This window comes from Pyrgilauda ruficollis, unplaced genomic scaffold (assembly GCF_017590135.1).
Source record: "Pyrgilauda ruficollis isolate IOZ18807 unplaced genomic scaffold, ASM1759013v1 scaffold38, whole genome shotgun sequence".
NCBI classification, from domain to species: Eukaryota; Metazoa; Chordata; class Aves; order Passeriformes; family Passeridae; genus Pyrgilauda; species Pyrgilauda ruficollis.
Window position 1 is genome coordinate 3188880 of NW_024525267.1, and position 21047 is coordinate 3209926.

Genomic DNA, 21047 nt, shown 5'->3' on the forward strand with positions numbered 1-21047 from the left:
CAGCTATTTGCCAGAGCCTTAGTGTGCCCAAACAACGAAGGAGATCTGGATCAATTTTTAAGGAAAGGGAATAAAACTATAAATAGCTTTAAAACACTTTTAACCCAGACCCATATGCCCTGTGGTTATGAAAAAAAACTCCTTCTGCCAACATCACTGGTAGTAGCAAAGACAAATGCCTGTGGAGAGAACAGGATCACAGCCTTCTCCAGCAGCACCCCACACTCTGGAACTCAGCTCACATTGCACATCTGCAGGCACTGCAGGCTTCCCAGCCAGTTCCTGCTGAGATGGACAGTGCTGAGCAGGAGGAATTTGGGGCTGCCCAGGCTGAGCAAGTTGGGACCATGATGGAAATACTGATGGGAGGCAGGTGAAGAAGCAGCTGACAATTTTGGTTGGCTCATTTACACCAGAGCCTCTGTGTCAGGCTAGGTTAGTAGTCCACAGCAGGTGGGTGACCAGATCATGAAACAGCTGAGTAAGCAAGACTTACACTGACCTTACAGCATAAGGTCACTCATCAAAGAGGATAAGGACAATAGTCATATTGAGGAAGATAGCATAATCTTTATTGTGGTTTTTATATTAACTTATTAAGTTGGACAAGAGAGTTGAGGAACAACTGCTAAAGACACAGGAAATTGAATACGTGATCAGAGTGCCAGCAAATCTGAAGTAAATTAATAAAAAACTGAAATTCGCTGACATGAGCACTGATACAAAGGTAATGGAAGTTCCCACACCAGTGCCTCTTCCTTTGGGAGAAAAGCAGCTTTAATAATTCAGATATAATGTCTTAAGTATGTTCATCACTGAGGAATCAGTAAAGGCTGAAGTGCTGGAAGAAGCCTCATTCTTGCTCTTCTTGTCCCAAAGCACAAAAGAGTATTGGTGAATAAACTGGTGTTCAGCCCCTGTATAACAAAGGATCTTGATCTGCTGAGCAAGCCTGGGTATTTATTTACCCAACTGCCAAAATCACATGCGTGAGAAGAATGGAGAATGGGGAAATGAAGGAGGAACCCAAATGGCTGCAGGTTAGCTCACCTGCCTAGTGAACAGACAGACTGGCTCACTGGATCCAGTGTGCTGAAGGAAGGAACAAAATTATGTTTAGTGAGGAAATCAGGCTTCCCAGGTCTAACACTCTGAGGGACCAATGAGGCTGCACAGTAAACTTTTTCTTTGTTACAGGATTTCCAGAAGAAAATAACCCAAACTGTTAGAGGGCTACAGAGCAATTATATATAACTATATAATTTTCTCTTTTAACCACTTTGTAAGGACAGAAATATTTTGCCAGCTTTCATGTTAGAGGGGATTTACTAGATGGCATCTAGTAAATTCCTGACTCCAAAGATATTGTGGTGCTTGGAAAAAGGTTATGTTGATTAAGGTTTTTGATGATACAGAATTATTGAGGATAGCCAGAAGTTTATAATTGGAGAGGACAGGCAGAAAGATTTTAGTATGCCAGTGGGTAGAAATGAGAGATGAATGTTAATGTCAATAGCACCAAGTAAGAGATACAGAGAGAGAAACAACCCCATCTCCATGTTCCAGGTACATCCCCTTAACACCATCAGTGGCAATTTTACATAGCTGGAGTATCATGTGCTTCCCAAATGACAAGTTGTGCCCCTTAAATGACAAAAGAGAAAAAAATTGCCATTATTCTGTTAGGCAGTTAGGAAAAAATACCACCATGAAGATGAAGACATCTCCATGTCTTCACTGACACATACTCCTAACTCCCGTGTACAGAAAGGAGTGTAATATAGAGGACACCAAGAAAGGTGACCAGGAATGCTAATAGTTTTGGCAAGGAAAAATTAAAACTAGAACCTGTCCTTTCTCCAGAGGACTTACAGTGGGAAAAAGGGTGAGATATGTGAAGTTATGAATACTGTTGAAAAGGTGAGTGGGAAAGAACTACCCAGTTCCTCAGAGGCACATCCATGCTGATGATCAGGAAGTAGATGGAAGATTTAAAAAAAGATTTTTCCTTGCCACAGTTCAGATCTGTCAGTTAGCAATAGTATTATATCCTAAGAATGGAAATTCATTCAAAAAAGGTTTAGACAAAGCTCTGGAATGAAGATCAAACAGCAGCTACTGAAATAATGTTACAGACGTACAAAAATATAAACATATTCCATTGCATATATAAAATTTCCGCTATTAACAATTATCAGAAGATATTCGATCAGACAATACATTGAGCTAAAAGCACCCTTGTGTTCTCCAGAGAGTATCATTTACTTCTGCATGCCAGTCTTCCCTGCCTCCACAGTCCTGTGCACACAGAGCATCTACTTCCAATCTAGCACCAACAGAAACCAGTCTTGAGCTACACACACACATGCTCACACATAACACACAACAAACACTCCTCTCACAGACAAAGCTAAAACTTAGGTTTAGGCACATATGTCCCAGAAAGTTAATTCTAAGCCTAGACTAAAAGTTTACCTAATCATAGTTCACTCTAATCTAGGTTCTGAGGGTTGCATAACAAATATCCTTTATTAAAAAATCAGTTGCCTAAAATTGCTTCATTTTCACACCCATCCTCTTGGCATAAGCAGTAGACACAACTTTAATTCAGTTCACACAAAGATCCTCCTATTTCTGCAGAAAACTGAAGTCATGGGAATGAACAAACACACACCACTGAAGCAGGAAGAGCTACCCCATTAGCTTTCCTTTGCCAGCTTGCAGAGTCTCTTAACCCTTGAATAAGGACCAAGACTGTCATCAAAAACAAAGTCCCACAGAACTCGAATCCAGGACTGGTGATATGGGAGGTTATCATAATATTCTGCTGCAATCTTCTTCACCTGGAAGAAGAAGAGAGAGAATGAGCTGTTTGGCTGCACAGAGTCAGGTGTGTTTCAACCTTCACATTCAGATCTGATAGCACAACCATTACCTGAAGTTACTTGTTATTGCTTGTGAGCTTCTGAAGTTCAGCCAAATGAGATGTCCTTAAATGCATTTAGATACTTCTTAACAGATTTCTGATGTAAGTTTTGCCTCACAGTGTCATAATTTGAAAGGCGATGGATTACTGCCTTCAGTCAGAACTATTTTGTCTCATTTCAGAGGTGGTGGGAATCTCCCCAATGAGAGATACTTTATCCACTTTATCAATCGCCAAGACTCCAGCACACTATATTTAAAGCCCTGTTTGCCACTCTTAATATTCTTCTGTTGAGGGTTCTGGGTAAGAGAGGATTAACAACTGAGAAAACGACAGACACAGCCTCACCTACGCTTTGTCTTCTACCCTGCATTCTGCTACCATGATGCAAATACAAGAGAGGAGTTCCTCCAGCAGGCAAAGAAAATCACAGGGGTGGTCTGTTCTTCTCAGTCTGATATCAAAAATACTGTGAGATTCATTATTAGGTCACAAGTCTAATAAAATTTCATCCCTGCTACAATTCCCAAAGTCTTAAGACTGTTGCCATCAGAGAAGCATTGTGCATCATTGGGGTGGTACTTGTAGTGGGAGTTAGGCCAGAACCAGAGGACAAAGAGGTTTCAAAGCTGGCAGGTTCAGGGGACTGTAAGGATTCCCAAGCTATCAGTTATTATTCCTGCTCCAACTAGATGCTTTGCTTTTTGAACACATTTATGAAGCAGCAGAATCTGTTAACTATAGTACGCTTGCACATAACTGCTTGGGCATGGTTTTATTGCAGCTCCACCTCCTAGACAAACAAAGCTCTAGAGTAGTTTGTCTTGCTAGACAGCATGACTTCTCTCTTTAAAACCCTGCAGAATTTTAAAGCCAGCTACACTGAGCACAGTGCAGACTTCCAGTGAAGACAGAAAGGGTTTCACAGAAATCGTCATGTAGGAAGGGGGTCTCATCACCACCCAAGGTATAATGGGACAACCTTAGCACAGCATTTGACTGCTTGTGAAAAGGTAAGAATTCCAGTGAAAGTTAAATTATAAACTAGTATGGCTCCCTGCTAATTACCCCATTACTTCAGCTTCCTAGTAGACACTTCTCTGTGAAGTAGGTTGGATAATGTACAAGAGTCATTAAGATCTTTTACCTCTGTACCTCTGTCCCTTACACACTCCTTGTGCTCCTGGCTGGAGATGGAAGATTCAGTTCAGGTTTGACTGTATTCTGTCTTTCACTGAATACCTCCAACTTCATAATAATTTTCTCTATCCTGCTTTAAAGCATTGGTTTGTACTTCAAAGCAGTTAATTTTCAATGGTTAATTTTCAATTATATTCAGATAATATCAGGATTTCTCCTTAGAGATATTTGTTAATAGTCATTAACAAAGAAAAAAGGAAGAGCGGTGATTTCCAGGTTTCCAAGATCTCTGGAGATGCAGATTTGGTTCTCTGTGCTCCTTCTGTAACCCCAGTCAGAAATAATTTAATCTAGGTATTGTATCCTCCCTTTTCCCAGCTGGGTAATTGAAATAACCAGAGGATGAGAGGGAGGACTATTTCCACAGTAAGCTCCCTTGAATGAAGGTTACTCATGAGGCCTCATGCAAACACAAAGGGGGGCTCAAATACCCAGCTTCAAAAGCTTCACTCTAGCTCTGACATGGTCATTTTCCAGCACACAATTGCTTAGACCTTCTTCCTACCTCAGTTTCAGAAATTCTGCCTGAATTCTGCCTTTCAACTGTAGTTTAGCCCTCATCTACACTACTCAAGTTCACATGGCAAGTCTACCATTCCCCTCTTCCCCAGAGCCCCATGTATTCCTTGCCCTCTGAACCAAACCATGTTTTCTTAAGTAGTTACATTATCCTGCAGAGCACTTGACCATGTTATATTCTGACCACTACAAGAGCTTCAGGAAGTTTTCCTATATTACCCCTTGCACATGGAAGTAGAAGGCTGGAGATTCACAGAAGCCAATTCAGCTCCTAGGAGCAATGTCTCACTCTGCGTCCTCTGGCTCCAAAGGCTCCAAAGGAAAAGTAGCAGTGACAAAGTAGCTAAAAATGGCCCAGAGAAGAGGCCAACAAACAGCCTGCCTATGTTCAGCCCAATAGCTATTGCAACCATGAGCAGCACCTTGTGCAGGAAGGAGGCACCACTTGCACCACTGCAAGGTCTCTGGGCAGGTCAACTGTATCAGATGCACAGAAAATATAGAGAGGGGAAAGTGAAACTGCAATAAGGAACAGAGGAAAGAGAAAATTTAATGAATGCAGTTAGAGGGGGGACTTCTGAAAGTTTTTCTGAAGGAAAAGAAAGAAATTTGGTAGATACATGTTCCTGTCTTGCTAGCACATGGCAGGAAAGAATTTTAAAATATGTTTCTCTTTTATAATGGATCTATGCAAAAGTTTCCAACAAAACTGTCTCATTTTTCATTATTTCTTTCAGCATCTCCATACATAGAGAACCTTATCTACCAGAAAAACTGGATAGTGGGAGGGCAGTAATTGGGGTTTAATGCAGGCTCCCTTTTAAATGCAACATCATATGAGGAGTGCTGGGGTTGTTTAGCCTGCAGAAAAGGAGGTTCTGGGGAGACCTTATAACTCTACAACTTTCTGAAAGAAGGGTGTAACCAGGTGGGGCTCCACCTCTTCTCCCAAGCAACAAGCAGCAGGACAAGAGAAAAAAGGCCTCAAGCTGCACCAAGGGAGAAGGTTGGACATCAGAAAGAATTTCTTCACTGAGACTTGTCAAACATCAGAACAGTTGCCCAAGGATGTGGTGGAGTCACCACCCCTGGAAGTGTTCAAGAAATGACTCAACATGGCACTTCATCCTAGGGTTTAGTTGATATGGTAGTATTAAATCAAAGTTTGGATTCAATGATCTTGGAGGTCTTTTCCAGCCTTAATGATTCTATATGTATTAAGTATGGTTGAGGCTGGAAGAGTCACCCTCTGTGTTACAGTACAAAACCTGTAAATGGCAGTTTCCAGGGAGCAAGTTTTGTGGCCAGATCACAGATTGTCTTAAGGAAGATGGCACTGTAATTAAGTATTCCAAAATCCTGCTCCTCAAGCTCTCCATATATTGCATTGTAGGTGATCTTTCTTCAACTCCTCCCTGCCTTCTTCCTTATCTCAGCTGTAAGTCTTAACTCATTGCTAGTTTGTAAATTAAAATTACACAAGAGCTGTCTGAAATGTAACAGGAGCAAGTGCAGGGTCCTGCAGCTGGGGAGAAATAATCCCAGGTACCAGCACAGGCTGGGGGCAACCTGCTGCTCTGAGAAGGACGTGGGGGTCCTGGTGGACAGCAAGGTCCATGAGCCAGCAGTGCCCTGGGGGCCAAAGAGGCCAATGGTATCCTGGGATGCATTAGGGAGAGCATTGCAAGCAGGTCAGGGGAGGCCATCCTGCCCTTCTGCTCGGTCCTGGTGAGGCACATCTGGAGTGCTGTGCCCAGTTCTGGGCTCCTCAGTACAAGAGGGACATGGAGCTCCTGGAGTGAGTCCAGTGCAGGGTGACAAAGTTGACTGAGGGACTGGAGCATCTCTCTAATGAGAAAAGGCTGATGGAGCTGGGCCTCTTCAGCATAAAAAAAAATCAACTGAGAAGGAACCTCATCAATATCTTTAAGTATCTGGAGGGTGGGTGCAAAAAGAATGGATCCAGGCTCTTCTCAGTGCTACCAAGCAATAGGATAAGGTACAACAGGCAGAAACTGATGCACAGGAAGTTCCACCCGAACATGAGGAAGAACTTCTGTACTGTGCAGTCACTGAGCACAGGAAGAGGCTGCCCAGAGAGGGAGCAGAGTCTCCCTTACCAAGGATATTCACGAACCATCTGGACACAATGCTGTGCCATGTGCTCCAGAATAACCCTATTTGAGCACAGAGGCTGAACCTCACCCATTCTGAGATTCTGTTATCATGGAAGGATAACAAGAGATTGCAAAGTCTGTGGGATAATTACTAGGCACTTGGCACATGGTATATTGAGGCTTTTCTTCAAGTAGGTCAAGGTGGCAGGGCAAGAAATGACATCTTTTGGACTGAAACTTTTGTTCTGGTTCTGTACTTTTAAAGCACAGTGACAGGACCCTACTCATACTCTTTATATCTGATAGGTACAAAAGTTAAATGCAGCCTAGTATTTCAGCATGGCTGTTACACATTCTTTGTCCTGAGGCTATACAGAAACTAGAGATCCTTACAACACAAAGCTGCAAAATTATGTTTAGAATGATCAAAGGCTTATTACTAGAAGTTCCCTCTATAGTCTCACATCCCCACCACAGGATGGTGGGCACTGGAACTAGCCCTCCTGGCCATCATAGGGTTAATGAAATCTGCAATTCAAAACCAGCACATCTGCCATGTTTTCCAGTCTTGTCTGTCTAATAAATCTGGTTTCATACCATGTCTTTTCCTTTTCCCACAAGCTTAATGAGTAACTAGTTTGCCCCGGTAACACTGCTGCTTTTATTGCAGCTTCTAATAGAGTTCCTCCTTCTTCTCCAATCTCCTCTCTCCATAACTCCGTCCTTCAGACAATGAAGAATGGATCTCTTTACTCATTTGGTAAACAATGCAATATTTTATAGTTGTAAGACTTCATTCAAAGACAAACCTATTCTTAAGTCTACAGGGGTTTTTCTTAGAGCAGGTCCTTCATTGCAAAGTTAAATTTCATGGTCTCTTGTGTAATCTCTCATTATACTAGTGGGACAAGTTCTTACTGCACACCCATGTCATTCATCTTTAATATCCATAAGCTTATGAGCACAGCCTAATTCTTCCTCTTTCAAATCTGTCACAGTCCTAGGGTAAAGGTCTTTCCAGTGGCAAACACATTAGTCAGAACGTTCTGAATGACACACCTGTAACAAAGGAAAATGCTGAATTTACTTTCCTGATAAGCAAGCTGAAAAGCTAGTTACTTTCCAAGATTAAGATCCAGTTATTCTCAAATCCTATTTCTCCCCTGATCTCAATCATGCAGGATAGATCTTTAAAAATAGAGATCTTTACTCCATTTCTATTTGCCAATAATTAAAAATAAAAATAGTCTCACTGAGAGATCATCCATATTACACAATGCAACTATTAGAAGTTCAAGCGTCTGAGACTAAATCTGAAAGAAAAGATCTTTGGTACATGAAGACTTTGCCAGGAGGTCAAGCCAAGTAGAGCAAGGTGAGGTTTCTTACCTGCTATGAAGTTCAGGATTTAAAGTTAATCAGAGAGGATCTGTTTCCTTATCTCTTTTCATCAGAGGAGCAGAGATTTTTTTCTCATTTTGCAGAAAAGCGTAACCAATTTGTTTTAATGGTGAAAGGATTTTCTATGGAAACTGTTTTGCCAAAGAAAATATATCTTTTTTTTTTTAATAGAATTCTTTTTAATAGAATTTTTACTTGTAATTGATCTCTCGTCAGACTCCAAGTCTTCCATATAGTTCTGTCAGGCAACAGTGATTGACAAGCCTGCTCTCTCCTCCACCAGCAGGGCAAGTCTCAGTTGACAAAGAGCAAAACACACGTGAACAGAAGCCCATGAAATTCAGCTAATAACTCCATCCTCTTTATGCAGGAGGGCAGACACTTCAGCTGCTGCACTGCCTGAAGGAATTAGGCTGAACTATTTGTGGTGTGGGTGGAGAAGAGCTTTTCAGGTCTCAATCAAGGCTGGAGCAACAGTCCCAGCAAGTTCAAGTAGTCACTCACTTCCCTTGTGCAGGATACTGAGCTAACCTCCTTCTCTTCTATTTTCATTTTGGTAATCTAAGTATCTAAGCCCATATAACAAGTTTGAACATTTGAAACTAAAGCCAAGCACAGGCACTTCCCCACTGAGCTATCAGGTGTATCAGTGATGGGAGTGCCTCACAGGAGAGCTCCGTATCCAAGTGTGGGCTGCTGCACCAGCTCCTCTGGGCCTCACCAGGAACAGGCAGCCTCCAGGACAGACCTCCAGCAGCAAAGGAGTGATTGAAACACAATTGCAGGCTATATAGAGGCTTCCCACACTCTTCTACACAAGAAAATCTCCCGTTGATTTGAATCTCCTCTCAGGGAGCGTGTCTGTGATGGAGAACATGAGCCCATAGAGCAGGGTTTCCCCGGCTATGCCATCACAGAAGTTGCACTTGGTATCAGTAGTGGTGGGGAGGTCATAGCTCCTGAGCCTCAGGCTCTACCTCCACCTCATATGGATATGGAGCAGCAGTTCCACACTTTGCATCAGGCCACAGAAAGATGTTTCCTTCCTGTTACATCAGAGAACTGATATGTAGGAGTAATCCTTGGAAGTCACGTACCTCTAACTCTGCGAGCACCTGCTGAGGAGCCCTTGCATAAAACACACAAGAGCAGCTACACACCTGGAGGGAGATGGAAAACCATTCCTAGACACCTGGGCTTTGCAAATTTGATTCCCACAAGTGATAAAACATAAACAAAAAGGGGTTTGCCTTTCAAAGGAGGAAAGCCACAGTGCTTTCCCAGTGACAGACCAGGCCTCCTCAGTTTCTGTGGGTGGGACAGGAGAGCTAAAAGAAGTCTCAGAGAGTGCGGCTTTATTTTCCAGTGCTACCTGTGTCAGGCTGGAACATGCCCCAAAAATTATGTCATCTCAAAACCAGAAAAAATTTCTTTGATGTTAATCAAGAAATATAGTTAGCAGATTGATCATTAGACAAATTTAAAGTAGCAATTGCCACCTGCCTCCCTTTAGATGGGTCTTGAAACTTTCAGAGTCGAAACTTAGTGGCTGAGGGATGTAAATCCAGATATTTAAAGCCTTGTTGGAGGCTTTAAATGTCTGGAGGATACCTTTTATCATGTAAAAGGTATTCCTCAAGCCCTCTGAGGATCAGATGTTCTACTTTGCATCAAATAAACCAAGTATTACAGCAGTTTTACAGCCATTTCTCTCAATCTCTGGCTTAAAATTAATTAGAAACAAATCCAAAAAACTGTTCTCTTTTTTTCCCTTTTTTTTTTTCTTAAACTCATCAGTTGCTATGATTTGGAGTGTTTTCTTTGACACAGTTTAGCAGCTTTCATAAAAATCCAACTCACTCATGCTCATGCTGTACTTACCATGGGCAATCTGCATCCAGGAATGCTGGGGAAGTCGTGGTGCTCCATGTGGTAGCCTACATTGAAGGTGAGCCAGTTCAGAGGTCCATAATAAGAGTATGTCTCATACCCTTTTAGGAACATGTAGTGTTCTGCTATGAAGTGCCCAGAAATGGGATGAAAACCCAAGCAAAGAATACTACCTGCTATTAAGTAAATAACAGGTTTGAGCCCCCACAGGTAGTAAATTATGAGGTCTATAGAAAACTGGACGAAAGCATTAAGAATTTCCATCCGTGTGATTGCTTTGGGGTTCACGTACAGTGGTCTCAGACTGTAGAACAGAGGCTGGAGGAACAGCCACAGCAGCTTCCGAAGAGGTGTGCAGAAAAACCAGCCCTCAAAGTCTGTGGGAATGTCCACATCCAAGCTGTCCCCTCCCAGGTACCGGTGATGGTCAATGTGGTATTTCTTGAAGGAGGCAGAATAGGGGATGCCAATGGGCAAGTTGGCAAAGATTGCAAACCACCGGTTCCACTTGGCCTGCTTGTTCCCAAAGGCCACGTTGTGTGAAATATCATGGATGGCGAGGGTCAGGGAATGGTTGATGCAACCCCCAAAAGCATAAGCCCAGAAGAAAATCCATTTCCAAGATAAGTCTTTCACCAGGTAGCATGCCAGAAGCTGCATGAAAACCATTCCAGATACAATCCACTTTAAATGTGGATCTGGTCCCATCAGAGTCTTGATCTCTGGATACTTTGCTAAAGGGAAAAATGCAGAGAAAAACTTGGTTAGATCATAATTAGGTGAACACAATCACCTCTGTGACCCTCTGGTTTTATTGCACTATGTTTGAGGCCCTGGTTTTATAAAATATTAATCCCAAAGTAGGGTTGCCACTATGGTGAATGTTTTACTAGTTCCAGCATCATGTCCAGTTCTGACTGATATTGAGATAGACATATAAAAAAAATACCCTGATGGTCTCTCTGTGGCATAATGTGCCTTTCCCATAATGAGTATTTTTTCACAGTGATGAGAAGTAATATGCCAAATCCTACAGGACTTAAGCTCTAAGAAACACCTTCTGTCACATTTTTAAGTTTTACATGTCCTTTTGTATTTTGCTCAGATGTTATTTTCCACTAAAGGGATACAACTGCCTTCTTTGTAGCCCTTTTCACACTGCTGTTTCAAGCACACAAGCAGAGGAGAGAGCTGAGCAACAGGCTCACCAGGTTTTGCTCTGTGGTTAGATGACAAACACAGCATTTAAAAAAAATTTCTAACTATTTGAGTGTTTACCAGTGCTCACAACAGGTACAACTCTTCACACATAGTAACATCACAGTAAAGTCAGTAATATTATCAGGATTTTGTACAGCATGGCAGATTTTTCTCTGTTCCCATGTCACATACCAAAAGCAGGCATAAAAGCCACATAGATTATCACACAACAGCTTCATGAGACCTCACAAATACTGCAGTACAACAGACACCTGGGCTAGGCCTGCGAGTCTGACTCATGTCAGGCCAGGACTAGCTTATTGATCTTCAGTCCCACCAGCCATTCATCTGTCCTTTAAAAAGAAAATAAAATACAGAATGCAGCTGATCCTCAAGGTGCTGTTCACTGATTCACATCTCCTCTTTGCAAATCCACACTTCTCACTTCCAGTATTAACTTGTACATGATTCCTTCTGTTGCCGTATGGCTTTTAGCCACGTACTGACCTCCCTCCTTTAACTCATACTTTGCATTTCTCAGTAATTGCAGCTTACACAGATAAGTGCATAAGAAGTCAGTCATTCTGAACCCTGAGGTTACAGTGTCCCTGTGAGTTTCATGGGCCCATTTTATGAATAGTAAAGTAAACATCATCTGACTGTCACAGTATAATACCAATGCAATAAAATCAGATTACAATGATCTGCATCTATGCAGCTGTGTCTACTATAAACAAAGGCTGGAGACAATACATATAATTTATGTGACCTCGAAAGCAGTGGCAGATATTGAGTGCTGGATGCAGAGAAGGTTTTTGTAGAAGTGAACCCTGAGAAGTTTACAGAAACTCAAAAAGATGAAGTGCTACCTAAAGAAGCAGGTTAATGTGGTCATGCTCTGCAACCATTCCAACAACCCTTGAGCCTCTTGGCCAACTTCAGCCCATCTTGACAGAAATTAGAGACTACAAAGATTAGAAAAGTGCTGTGGAAGATGAGGACAAAGGAGATATACTCAAATCTTCTGAGGATAAGGAGGTCAAGGTCAACATGAGAAGTATTAAGGCAAGAGAGAGATTTTCTAATTGCTAGGAAAGCTGTAGTGAAAGTTCATCTCTTTCTAAAGTCAGACAAATATTTTGACAAAAATCTCCAGAAACTTTAGAGGTTTTTTGTTTTGCTGGTTTGGTTTTGTTGCTGTTTTCACCATTCTTGAAATCATGTTTTTCACACCAATAAAGTTAACATGTCAAAAGTTGTTCTCTAGTACCTGAATAGGTACTTAATTTTACACACAGTGCTGCTTATGCAAAGTTTACTCTAAAGTACAAGAATATAACAGCCTGGTCAGAAAGACTGTTACAGGCATGCAGTTTTATGTAGCTTAATCTCTTTCTTAGGGGCATCTGTCCAAAAGCCAGAAGACACTTTAATAAGTCAAGACACTTCAAATGTTGTCATATCAGGAGGATGGTAGAGATAAGTCACTGCAGTCACCAGGAGATGAAATGTAAAACAACCAAGTTTGCTCCTCAGCCTGGTCAAATTGAGGCCACACTGACTCCCTCCTCCAAAAAAAAAAAAAAAAAAATTAATGGGATGAGAAAATTTATTGAAAATAATGGAAGTTCTTGACCTATTTCTTTCTGTGGCAGCCAACAAGGATTGCAGATTCCATTTAAAAGGTTCCAGAGCAGTTGCTGCCAAATGGCAGCAACAGTGTGTGCAAGCAGCAATGCAGGCAGGTTGCACTTACCACAGGTGACAGCTATTAAGTAACTTGCCAGGGTTTAATATTAAATTCAACACATGATTAACTCCAACAGTAAATTTTTGCATACTAGTCAAACCACAATACTGTGGCTGTTTATCATTAATACTGATAAAGCCATGCTGAAACCATGGCATGGAAAATTCAAGTTTCTCCTCACAGAGAAACCATGGCTTGGGCAAGGGGGTGGATGAAGGCATACAGGACAGGACACAACAGCTACAGTTATGTGACTGCATGGGACAAAGTTTTGCCCTTTATAATCCAATGAGAACAGGAGAGACCCAGCTGCTCTGGTGTCTGCACAGCACATCTCCCAGCCTCCAGCTCACTGAGGAAGTCTGTTACCTCTGGCCAGCAGATAGGTTATTCATGTGGGCTGCTTCCAGTTGTCCAGACTGAGCCACTGTCCTGCTGTGAGAGGGTGGGGACGCTGGTGTAGATGTACAGCAGTGCACAAGGATGACTCTCCAAGGTCAGCACACTGCCAAAGCAGCACAGGCACTTTAAGTAAATGTAGTTAGTAACTCTGCTCAGAGAGCTCCACAGTGATGAGACAGCATTCCCCACTCTTACAAGTCAAGAGAGAACAAATGCTGCAAGTATATTTTCAGAAAGGTTCACAATTCTGAAACAACTCATTTACTGAATTAACTTTTCACAGAGATGACTCCACTGTTCTACACATCCTTTGAGAGGCAGGTCTCACTCACCAAGTGCCTAAACTGACAATCTGACTATGTATTTTGTTCTGTTGATGTTTCTCTCTGGAGATCCAAGAGCACTCACCATAGCCCTACAGTGATCCTCAGTTAGGGCTGGAGCAATTGTTCCTGGACAGGCCGTTGGCTGCCAGGTCCTGCTGTTCTTCCTCCTCAAGAGACAGCAAATACCTTGTTCTGAACTCTCACTCATCCTCTGTCCTACTGAACCTGTCCCTGAGATATCTCAGGCAAGTCCCAATGATGGCACTAGATACAATTTCTCATTGATGTGACACTACATACTTCACACTTGCATATTTTGGTACACATGGGATTTGAAAGTGAACAAGAGCAGGAGTTCATCACCACAGAGACAGTGGTGATAGCGGTTTAAAGGACCAGCAGCCTTGCCCACATCAATAAGAAACTAGCAGTAAAAGGAGAAGAAAATTAATTTCTTAGTTTTCCTTTCTTTTCTCTCCAGGTGCAGCATACTGATACAGTCAAACTGGACATACTCTTCAGCATAAGGCACTTAGAAGGTTTGTTAAAGAGATGTAGGAAAAAAAAAAAATCTGTGATACTGCTGTCCCAGACTGCATTCTATTGATTATGAGTCCCTGCCAAAACAGACAAAAGAGGCACCAGGCACAGGATGTAAGCTTTACTACTCTATGTCCTATGCTGGAGGTGGTATTTGTACCAAATAAATACACACGAAAAAAAAAGACGACAGTTTACTGACATTACAGTGTTTTGCCTTGTAGCAGCTCAGCTCAAAACCTGCTTATAAAAGCACAGCACACCCAAGTCCCCAGTGAATGACATGGATGAGTTGAAGCAAGTCCAGAGGAGAGCTGACAATTGTCAGAGGGATGGAACACCTCTCCAGTAGGGAAAGGCTGAGAGAGTTGAGAATGGAGGCTGTTCAGCCTGGAGAGGAAAAGGCTTTAGGAAGACCTTATAGCCTTTCAGCATCTAATGGGGGTTTATAGGAATGATGGGGACTGACTGTTTAGTAGGGCTGTTGTGATAGGTCAAGGGGTAATACTTCTAAACTAAAAGAGGAGACATTTAATCTAGACATAAGGAAGAAATTTTTTACAAAGAGGGTGGTAAAACACTATCACAGGTTGCCCAGAGAGGTTGCAGATGCCTCATTCCTGGAAAAGTTGTGTTGGCTGGGGCTCTGAACAACCTGATCTAATTGATTATGTACCTGGTACTCAATATATTACTTTATTCTATTATTATTATTCTATTATTATTATTATTCTATTATTAATTCAAACAATGCATGAGTGAAGACACAAGTAGGATGCACAGAGGACAATATGCATGACAACACGTTCTGGTTTTTCAGAGTCTCCTGTGAAAAAGCCCCTCCAGTACACAAAATAATAAGAAACTTTTGGCCCAGTTAATTACACTGAAGTTTTATATGTCCACTGTGCAAGGACAAGTGTCTTGTGTTTGTCACCCACCTGCTTCTAAATATGCTAGCTGGCCCAAGGGCAGTGGGCCACCCAGGAGTGGCCACCAGAGGGAAAGTACCACAGTGGTGCCACTCTGCCGGTGTCAGCAGAGGTGGATGATGTCAGCACATCACTATGTCAGCAGCTGTAACCTGTTTGCTTACATTTGTTTATTAGCTAGTTCAGAGTAAAAGGATGTAGGAATGCTAGAAAGAAGGCTTCCAGCTCCTTCTGAAACAAAAATCTGCAATATGGACTAAGCTGAAGCCTTGGGTTGTACTTAATACATTTCCCATGGAACACCACAAATGCCTAAATCAGTCACTTTCTGGCCATGTGATTTATTCCAAAGGTGATGCCCACAGGGAAGTGGCATGAGCACTGGGACAGCAGCTCTTCTATGTGCTCATCAGAGGATGTTCACAATCAGGGGCAGCACTGTGCCCACACACTGCAGCATAAAGGACAAACATTGTTTCTTCGCCAGAAGCATGTGTACTTCAGAGCTTTGATTTAACCTAGGGACATAATATATTGCATATTTCAGTAGGTACAACTTAGAATTTTCATAAAAGTGAGGTTTAAAAAGGCAACAGAAGAGACAGCTGGAAGAAATAGCAGATTAATCTCTAAATAAGAGAGCAGAGCTGGAAGATATACTCAGATCAGCTAAATGCTAAAATAAAATGGATTTTGGCTTTTTAAGTTTGTTCTGCCTATCCCCATGAGCTAACATCCTAGCCTTCCTACAGGATAAAGTACATATAAAACACTTGCACCATCTCCACTCCAAAATAACTTGCCCTAAAATTACAAAGCTATTAAGCATTCTTCTATGTTAGATCATATTCAGATGTTCCTGGTCTATCCTGAGCAACACTGATTCAGCTCTCATCCTCAGCAGCAAAGTGCTTCCCTAAGGATCCTGTGAGACAAGACATTTTCTGTCTAACTTACAGTAATTTTATAAAGTTAGATCCAGTTTATGGCACAAATATGATCTCACTCTTCCCATGTCACAACACATTGCTCATTGCTTGCATTTGGGAAATTGTTTGCAGGTGAAATGGCCAGACATTGTAGTGTTATGGTGTTACCTGCATTTAAGCAATGATTTTTTCATCTGTCAAGAGTGAAAAGCTGTCAACACTTCCCATTGAGCAAGAGCATAATTTCTCCAAGTCTTTTAGTCCAAGAAATCCTTACTGACAAAAAGTATAAACCCTATTTCTACTAGATGCCCTCTCTATGTTATATCTCCCCCAACTGCATTTTTGTAACTATACAGAATGGCTAAGCAGATCTAGATGAACAAACTTTTCCATCAGGAAGATCTTTCCCTAACAGAGCTTACTGCAGCATTACACAAATCCCAGTCCTGACACAAGGCGGTAACAGGCTTTTCATAAACAAGACAGCGAGAGAATAGCAATGAAACAATTCCATTTCATAAACTGAAAAGCGTGAATAACGTGTTCAGGAACATGTATAACGTGATCAGGGTTCAAGTGCCAGCTTGGCAGGAGATCTCCTCTCTAAGTCAGAAGCAGTTGCACACAGACAGTACTAAGCACAAGCTACATTTTAATACCTAGATACTACAAAGAGATAAGAGAGAAAATATCTCCTCTCCCTTTTTCAAAATGTTGATCTATTTTCTGGTATAATTATAGCCTTTAGGAATGACAAACCTCATCTAGTGCAGCAGTGTCCTGCACAAAGCCAGCTTGCTGCCAGCGCAGCTGACAAACACTGCTCACAGCTCTGCAGCTCAGCTGGAACCAGTTACCCAGAGAAGCTGTGATGGCCCATCCCCGGAAGTGTTCAAGGACAGGTTGGATGGGGCTCTGAGCAACCTGAGCTAGCAAAGGATGTCCCTGCCCATGGTAAGGAGACTGGACTCAGGGAGCTCTCATTCAGACACAGTCACTGACTACAAAAACCTTACACACATCTGGACTACAAACCCTTAAGCCAGGACAAACAAATTTGTGATTAACTTTTTTTTACCTGTCAGATGATCTATAGGAACATATTGGGAGAACAGCCCAGGAAACACCACTTATGCAGAAAGAAATGCCTTATGTGTTGGCCCTTTTTTTTTTCCCCCAACAGATAATTTCCATTTGTATTTAAATCCAAGTAGTCATGCCTGAGAGAGACCAACATTTTAAAAAGCTGCAGCCCAGAGAACAATCAAGTTTCAGTGCTTAGCAACTAAATCATTAACCTATTGGGAAGGAAATAGTTCCTTTACCAGCAGGAATGCTGTCCCCAAGGCATTGTTGTACACAAAAATGTAAAATGCATGGATTTTTATAGACATTTGTTCATATGTACTTAAAATTCTTACTGTGTACTCCAGCTTAGCAGACACTAAACACTTTGGTAACTATATACTCTGAATACTAGGTGACCTTAGGCTTTGAATAATAGAGTGAGAATCTTTATACAAATATTGTGTGGTATATTAAGATAGCTTCAGTAACTTTTGGTAGCATTTTGGTATTTGTGACACTAGCTTTATAATCCATTCTGTCTTATGAGACAGAGATCATTCATGTCTCTCTTTCCATGTTGTATTTCTCTCTACCCTTCCTTCCACTCCCACATCGGGGGCAGGGGAAGCTGTAAAGAAGGAGGTGGACCTTGATTCCAATTGCTTGTTCTTAACTCAAAGAGGGGGTGGGCAAAACCTCTGCAAGTGTGCCACTGAGGAGTCCTAAAAAGAGTTTGCTGCAACAAGGGAGTCCAAGTACCTCCTTACGGCTTCATCATGGTTTGCACTCCCCATTCTACAGCACAACCAAAAACGCCAGTGAGCAGCAAGGGCAGAGACCCACCATACACCCTCCCACCCTTAGCTCACCAAAATGTAGTCTCCTTGACTGAAGGGATGAGGAGCACAACACCAAGAAGCACCATTTGCTATACTGATGTAATTTGACTATCATGATTACATAGTAAAATAATTATTATTTTCCTGGATGTAATTCAAACCTGGACGTGGATATTCCACCACTGCAACTATACCGGAAATGTTTTTGTAATTTAGATTAATCCTGGATTAATCTGTAAGATTGTGGGGGAGTTAAAAAACTGCACCTAATTAGCATATACCTTGCGCAGTAACTCAGTCAGAAGCTTCACAGCTTTTTTTAAAAGTTCTAAAGTTATAAAGTAAAAACTTGTTATTAAAAGTTATAAAGTAAAAACTTTATCCTACTCTTTAGAGGGAAAAAACCAAAACGACCAACTCACCCAAATGAAAAGAGGAGAAAAATCAAAATCTTTTTTATTAATAAAAAGTTGAAAATGTGTTTTAGGAGATACGCAACAATATTCTGTGACAATTCTGAATTATCAGTTATTCTCGAAAAGGATCTCCAGAATAGCCCAAACCCCCCACAAAAATAAGCCTCCCGACCCGCCACACTCCTGTGAGCAGTCAAACGCGGCGTGTGCATCAGGAAAATACAGGAGTGTACCTTGTCCCCAACAAGCAGCGGGGACTTGCTATTGTCCTCCAGCAGATCGGACCCGCATTCCCGGTTACTTTCATGCACTACCAAGGCACCGGGCACACGTGTCCGCAGGAGGGCTCCGAGCCCGGGGCGCACCCGGCGGAGCCGCCGCCCGCCAGCACCCCCGACGGCAGCGGCCGCTCCCGGGGCGCGGCGCGGACAGGCGGGCGCTGGGCACAGCCCGTGCCGTCCCGTCGCCTCTGCCACCCGGTGACCCGGCCCGGCACAGCCGGGCTCCATTCGGCCGCGGCATCCCCGCCACTGCCTCCAGAAGGCAGAGAGTTGGGAGCGCTACACTCCTCGGGGGACACACCCAACAGCCCACCGGGCTGCGGCACTCGCTCTCCGCAGCCTGGACCCCAGCCCGAGCCGCACCGACACCGGTGGTCCCGACGCGGACCCCCCGCCCCGTCCCTTCCCATCCCTTCCCCTCCAGGAGCGCAGCCCAGCCCGGCTGCCCGAGCCGCCGCTCCCGGCCCCCCCGTCGTACCCAGGATCTCCTTCCTGCGCTGCGTGTGGGGCTGCTCCGTGTAGACCCACTCGAAGTCCTCGCGGGTGACACAGTTCCCCATGGCGCCGGCTGCGCCCCGCGCCGCGCCGTCCTTATAGCTCCGCGCCCGCGGAGGGGCGGCTCCTCCGCCCGCCCCCGCCCCGCCGCCGCCGCAGGCGCGCACCGGGACAGCTCCGCTCGGCTGGCAGGAGCCGGGAGAGCTGCAGAGCCGCCCCGGGATGTCGAGGGGAGTCCGGCGGGAAGAGAGTGCCTCGGGGCTGACTCTGGGGACAGGGAACGGGCGGCCGAGGCTCGCCGTGCTGCAGCGACCTCGAAGACAGCCAGGAGAGGTGTGTGCGGCGGGCGTGCTTGCAGGGCAGAGGGGGTCTCCGTCTGCCGCTGCCAGCACCGGGGCTCGGCACAGCCACTACATCCATCGCTGCCGCGGGCGGCTCCAGAGCACAAGGGGAACTCCAGCGCTGCAGGTCGCCGGACACTTCCAGACACAGCTTTTGGAAAGCAAAGGTATTCCAAACGCCATAAATCCAGAGACAGAGCCCTAAGCAGAACGGTGGGTTAAGGCAAAGCCCAGCTGAGTGAGCTCCTCCCAGGGGTGGAAGACCTAGAACAGTGCAAAGGCGACCAACGACTGACATACATTTTGACATACATTTCCTTGGCGCTCTGACAATCTTCGTGAGCTATCCCGGCAGAATCCTGCCCTTGGCTGCATAACACTTCACTCCTGGTAGTCTGCAGCTCATTTCCCAGGTACTGTCCCTGCTGGAGCAGCAGGAAATCACACTGCTACTTTGGTAACAAAACCAGGCAAAGGACTTGCTAACCTTAAAACTAAGGTAACCTTATGTACCTCTTTAGCCTCTCTGATTCACAGAGTTACACGTTACACAGTGATGTTTCTACACACAAAACCCAAAATTAAAGTGCTGCCCTTGTTCCCACTATATTCTTTTGCAAGTCCATACCTGACCTCCTGTCCATCTTCACTCACTATACCTATCCCCATTAGTCCTTCCAACAACAACATCACATGTGGATCAGCTCCAATTTTGTTTCATTCTGTTTCAATATGAAAGTCTCTAGAACTCCCCACTCCATCCTACCCTTAAAAATGCCTATTACAGGTGGAAGGGGAAAGGGACAAAAAAACCCAGCCTTAAATAAGAGTTCTACATAGTTTCCAGCAAGAATTTTTGCTTACAAACACTGGCAAAATATCACCTCTTATATTAGCCTAGTGGAACTATTTAAGATGTCTTCGTAGAACAGTGACACCAAGAGCTAAAAAACACCAACAATGAAACAATCCATGAACCCAAAACCCTGGTGCTTGACTGCTAGGAAGCTTTAGGAGGCATTTTTGAAAGTTAGGGGTTTTTTCCCTGTCTAAATCACAGAATCACAGAAGTTGAGTTGGAAGGGACGCACAAGGACCATTGAGTTCAGCTCCTGGCCCTGCACAGCACCACCCACAAAAGTCTCACAATGAGCTTAAGAGTATTGTCCAAACACTTCTTGAATTCTGTCAGGCTTGGTGCTTTGACCACTTCCCTGGGGAGCCTGTTCCAGCCCAACCACCCTCTGGGTGAAGAACCTTTTTCTAATATCTAACCTAAACTTCCTGTGACACAGCTTCAGGCCATTCCTTCAGGTCCTGTCCCTGGTCACCACAGAGCAGAGATCAGTGTCTGCCCCTCCTCTTCCCCTCACAAGGAAGTTGTAACTGCAGTGAGGTCTCCCCTCAGTCTGCTCCAGGCTGAACAGACCAAGCGACCTCAGCAGCTCCTCATACAGCTTCCCCTCAAGGCC

At 43.6% G+C, this 21047-nt stretch overlaps 1 protein-coding gene across 1 annotated transcript; it reads right to left on the reverse strand.

Annotated features, from left to right (window-relative positions):
* Positions 1–1978: 1978 nt before the first annotated feature.
* On the reverse strand, positions 1979–19321 carry DEGS2 (delta 4-desaturase, sphingolipid 2). Its single transcript, XM_041476316.1, has 3 exons — positions 19218–19321; positions 10045–10787; positions 1979–2843 (listed from the first exon to the last, which is right to left on the reverse strand). Exons 1-3 carry the CDS (start codon positions 19297–19299, stop codon positions 2700–2702), a joined length of 969 nt encoding a protein of 322 aa, XP_041332250.1. The 5' UTR covers positions 19300–19321; the 3' UTR covers positions 1979–2699.
* Between the last annotated feature and the right edge of the window lie 1726 nt (positions 19322–21047).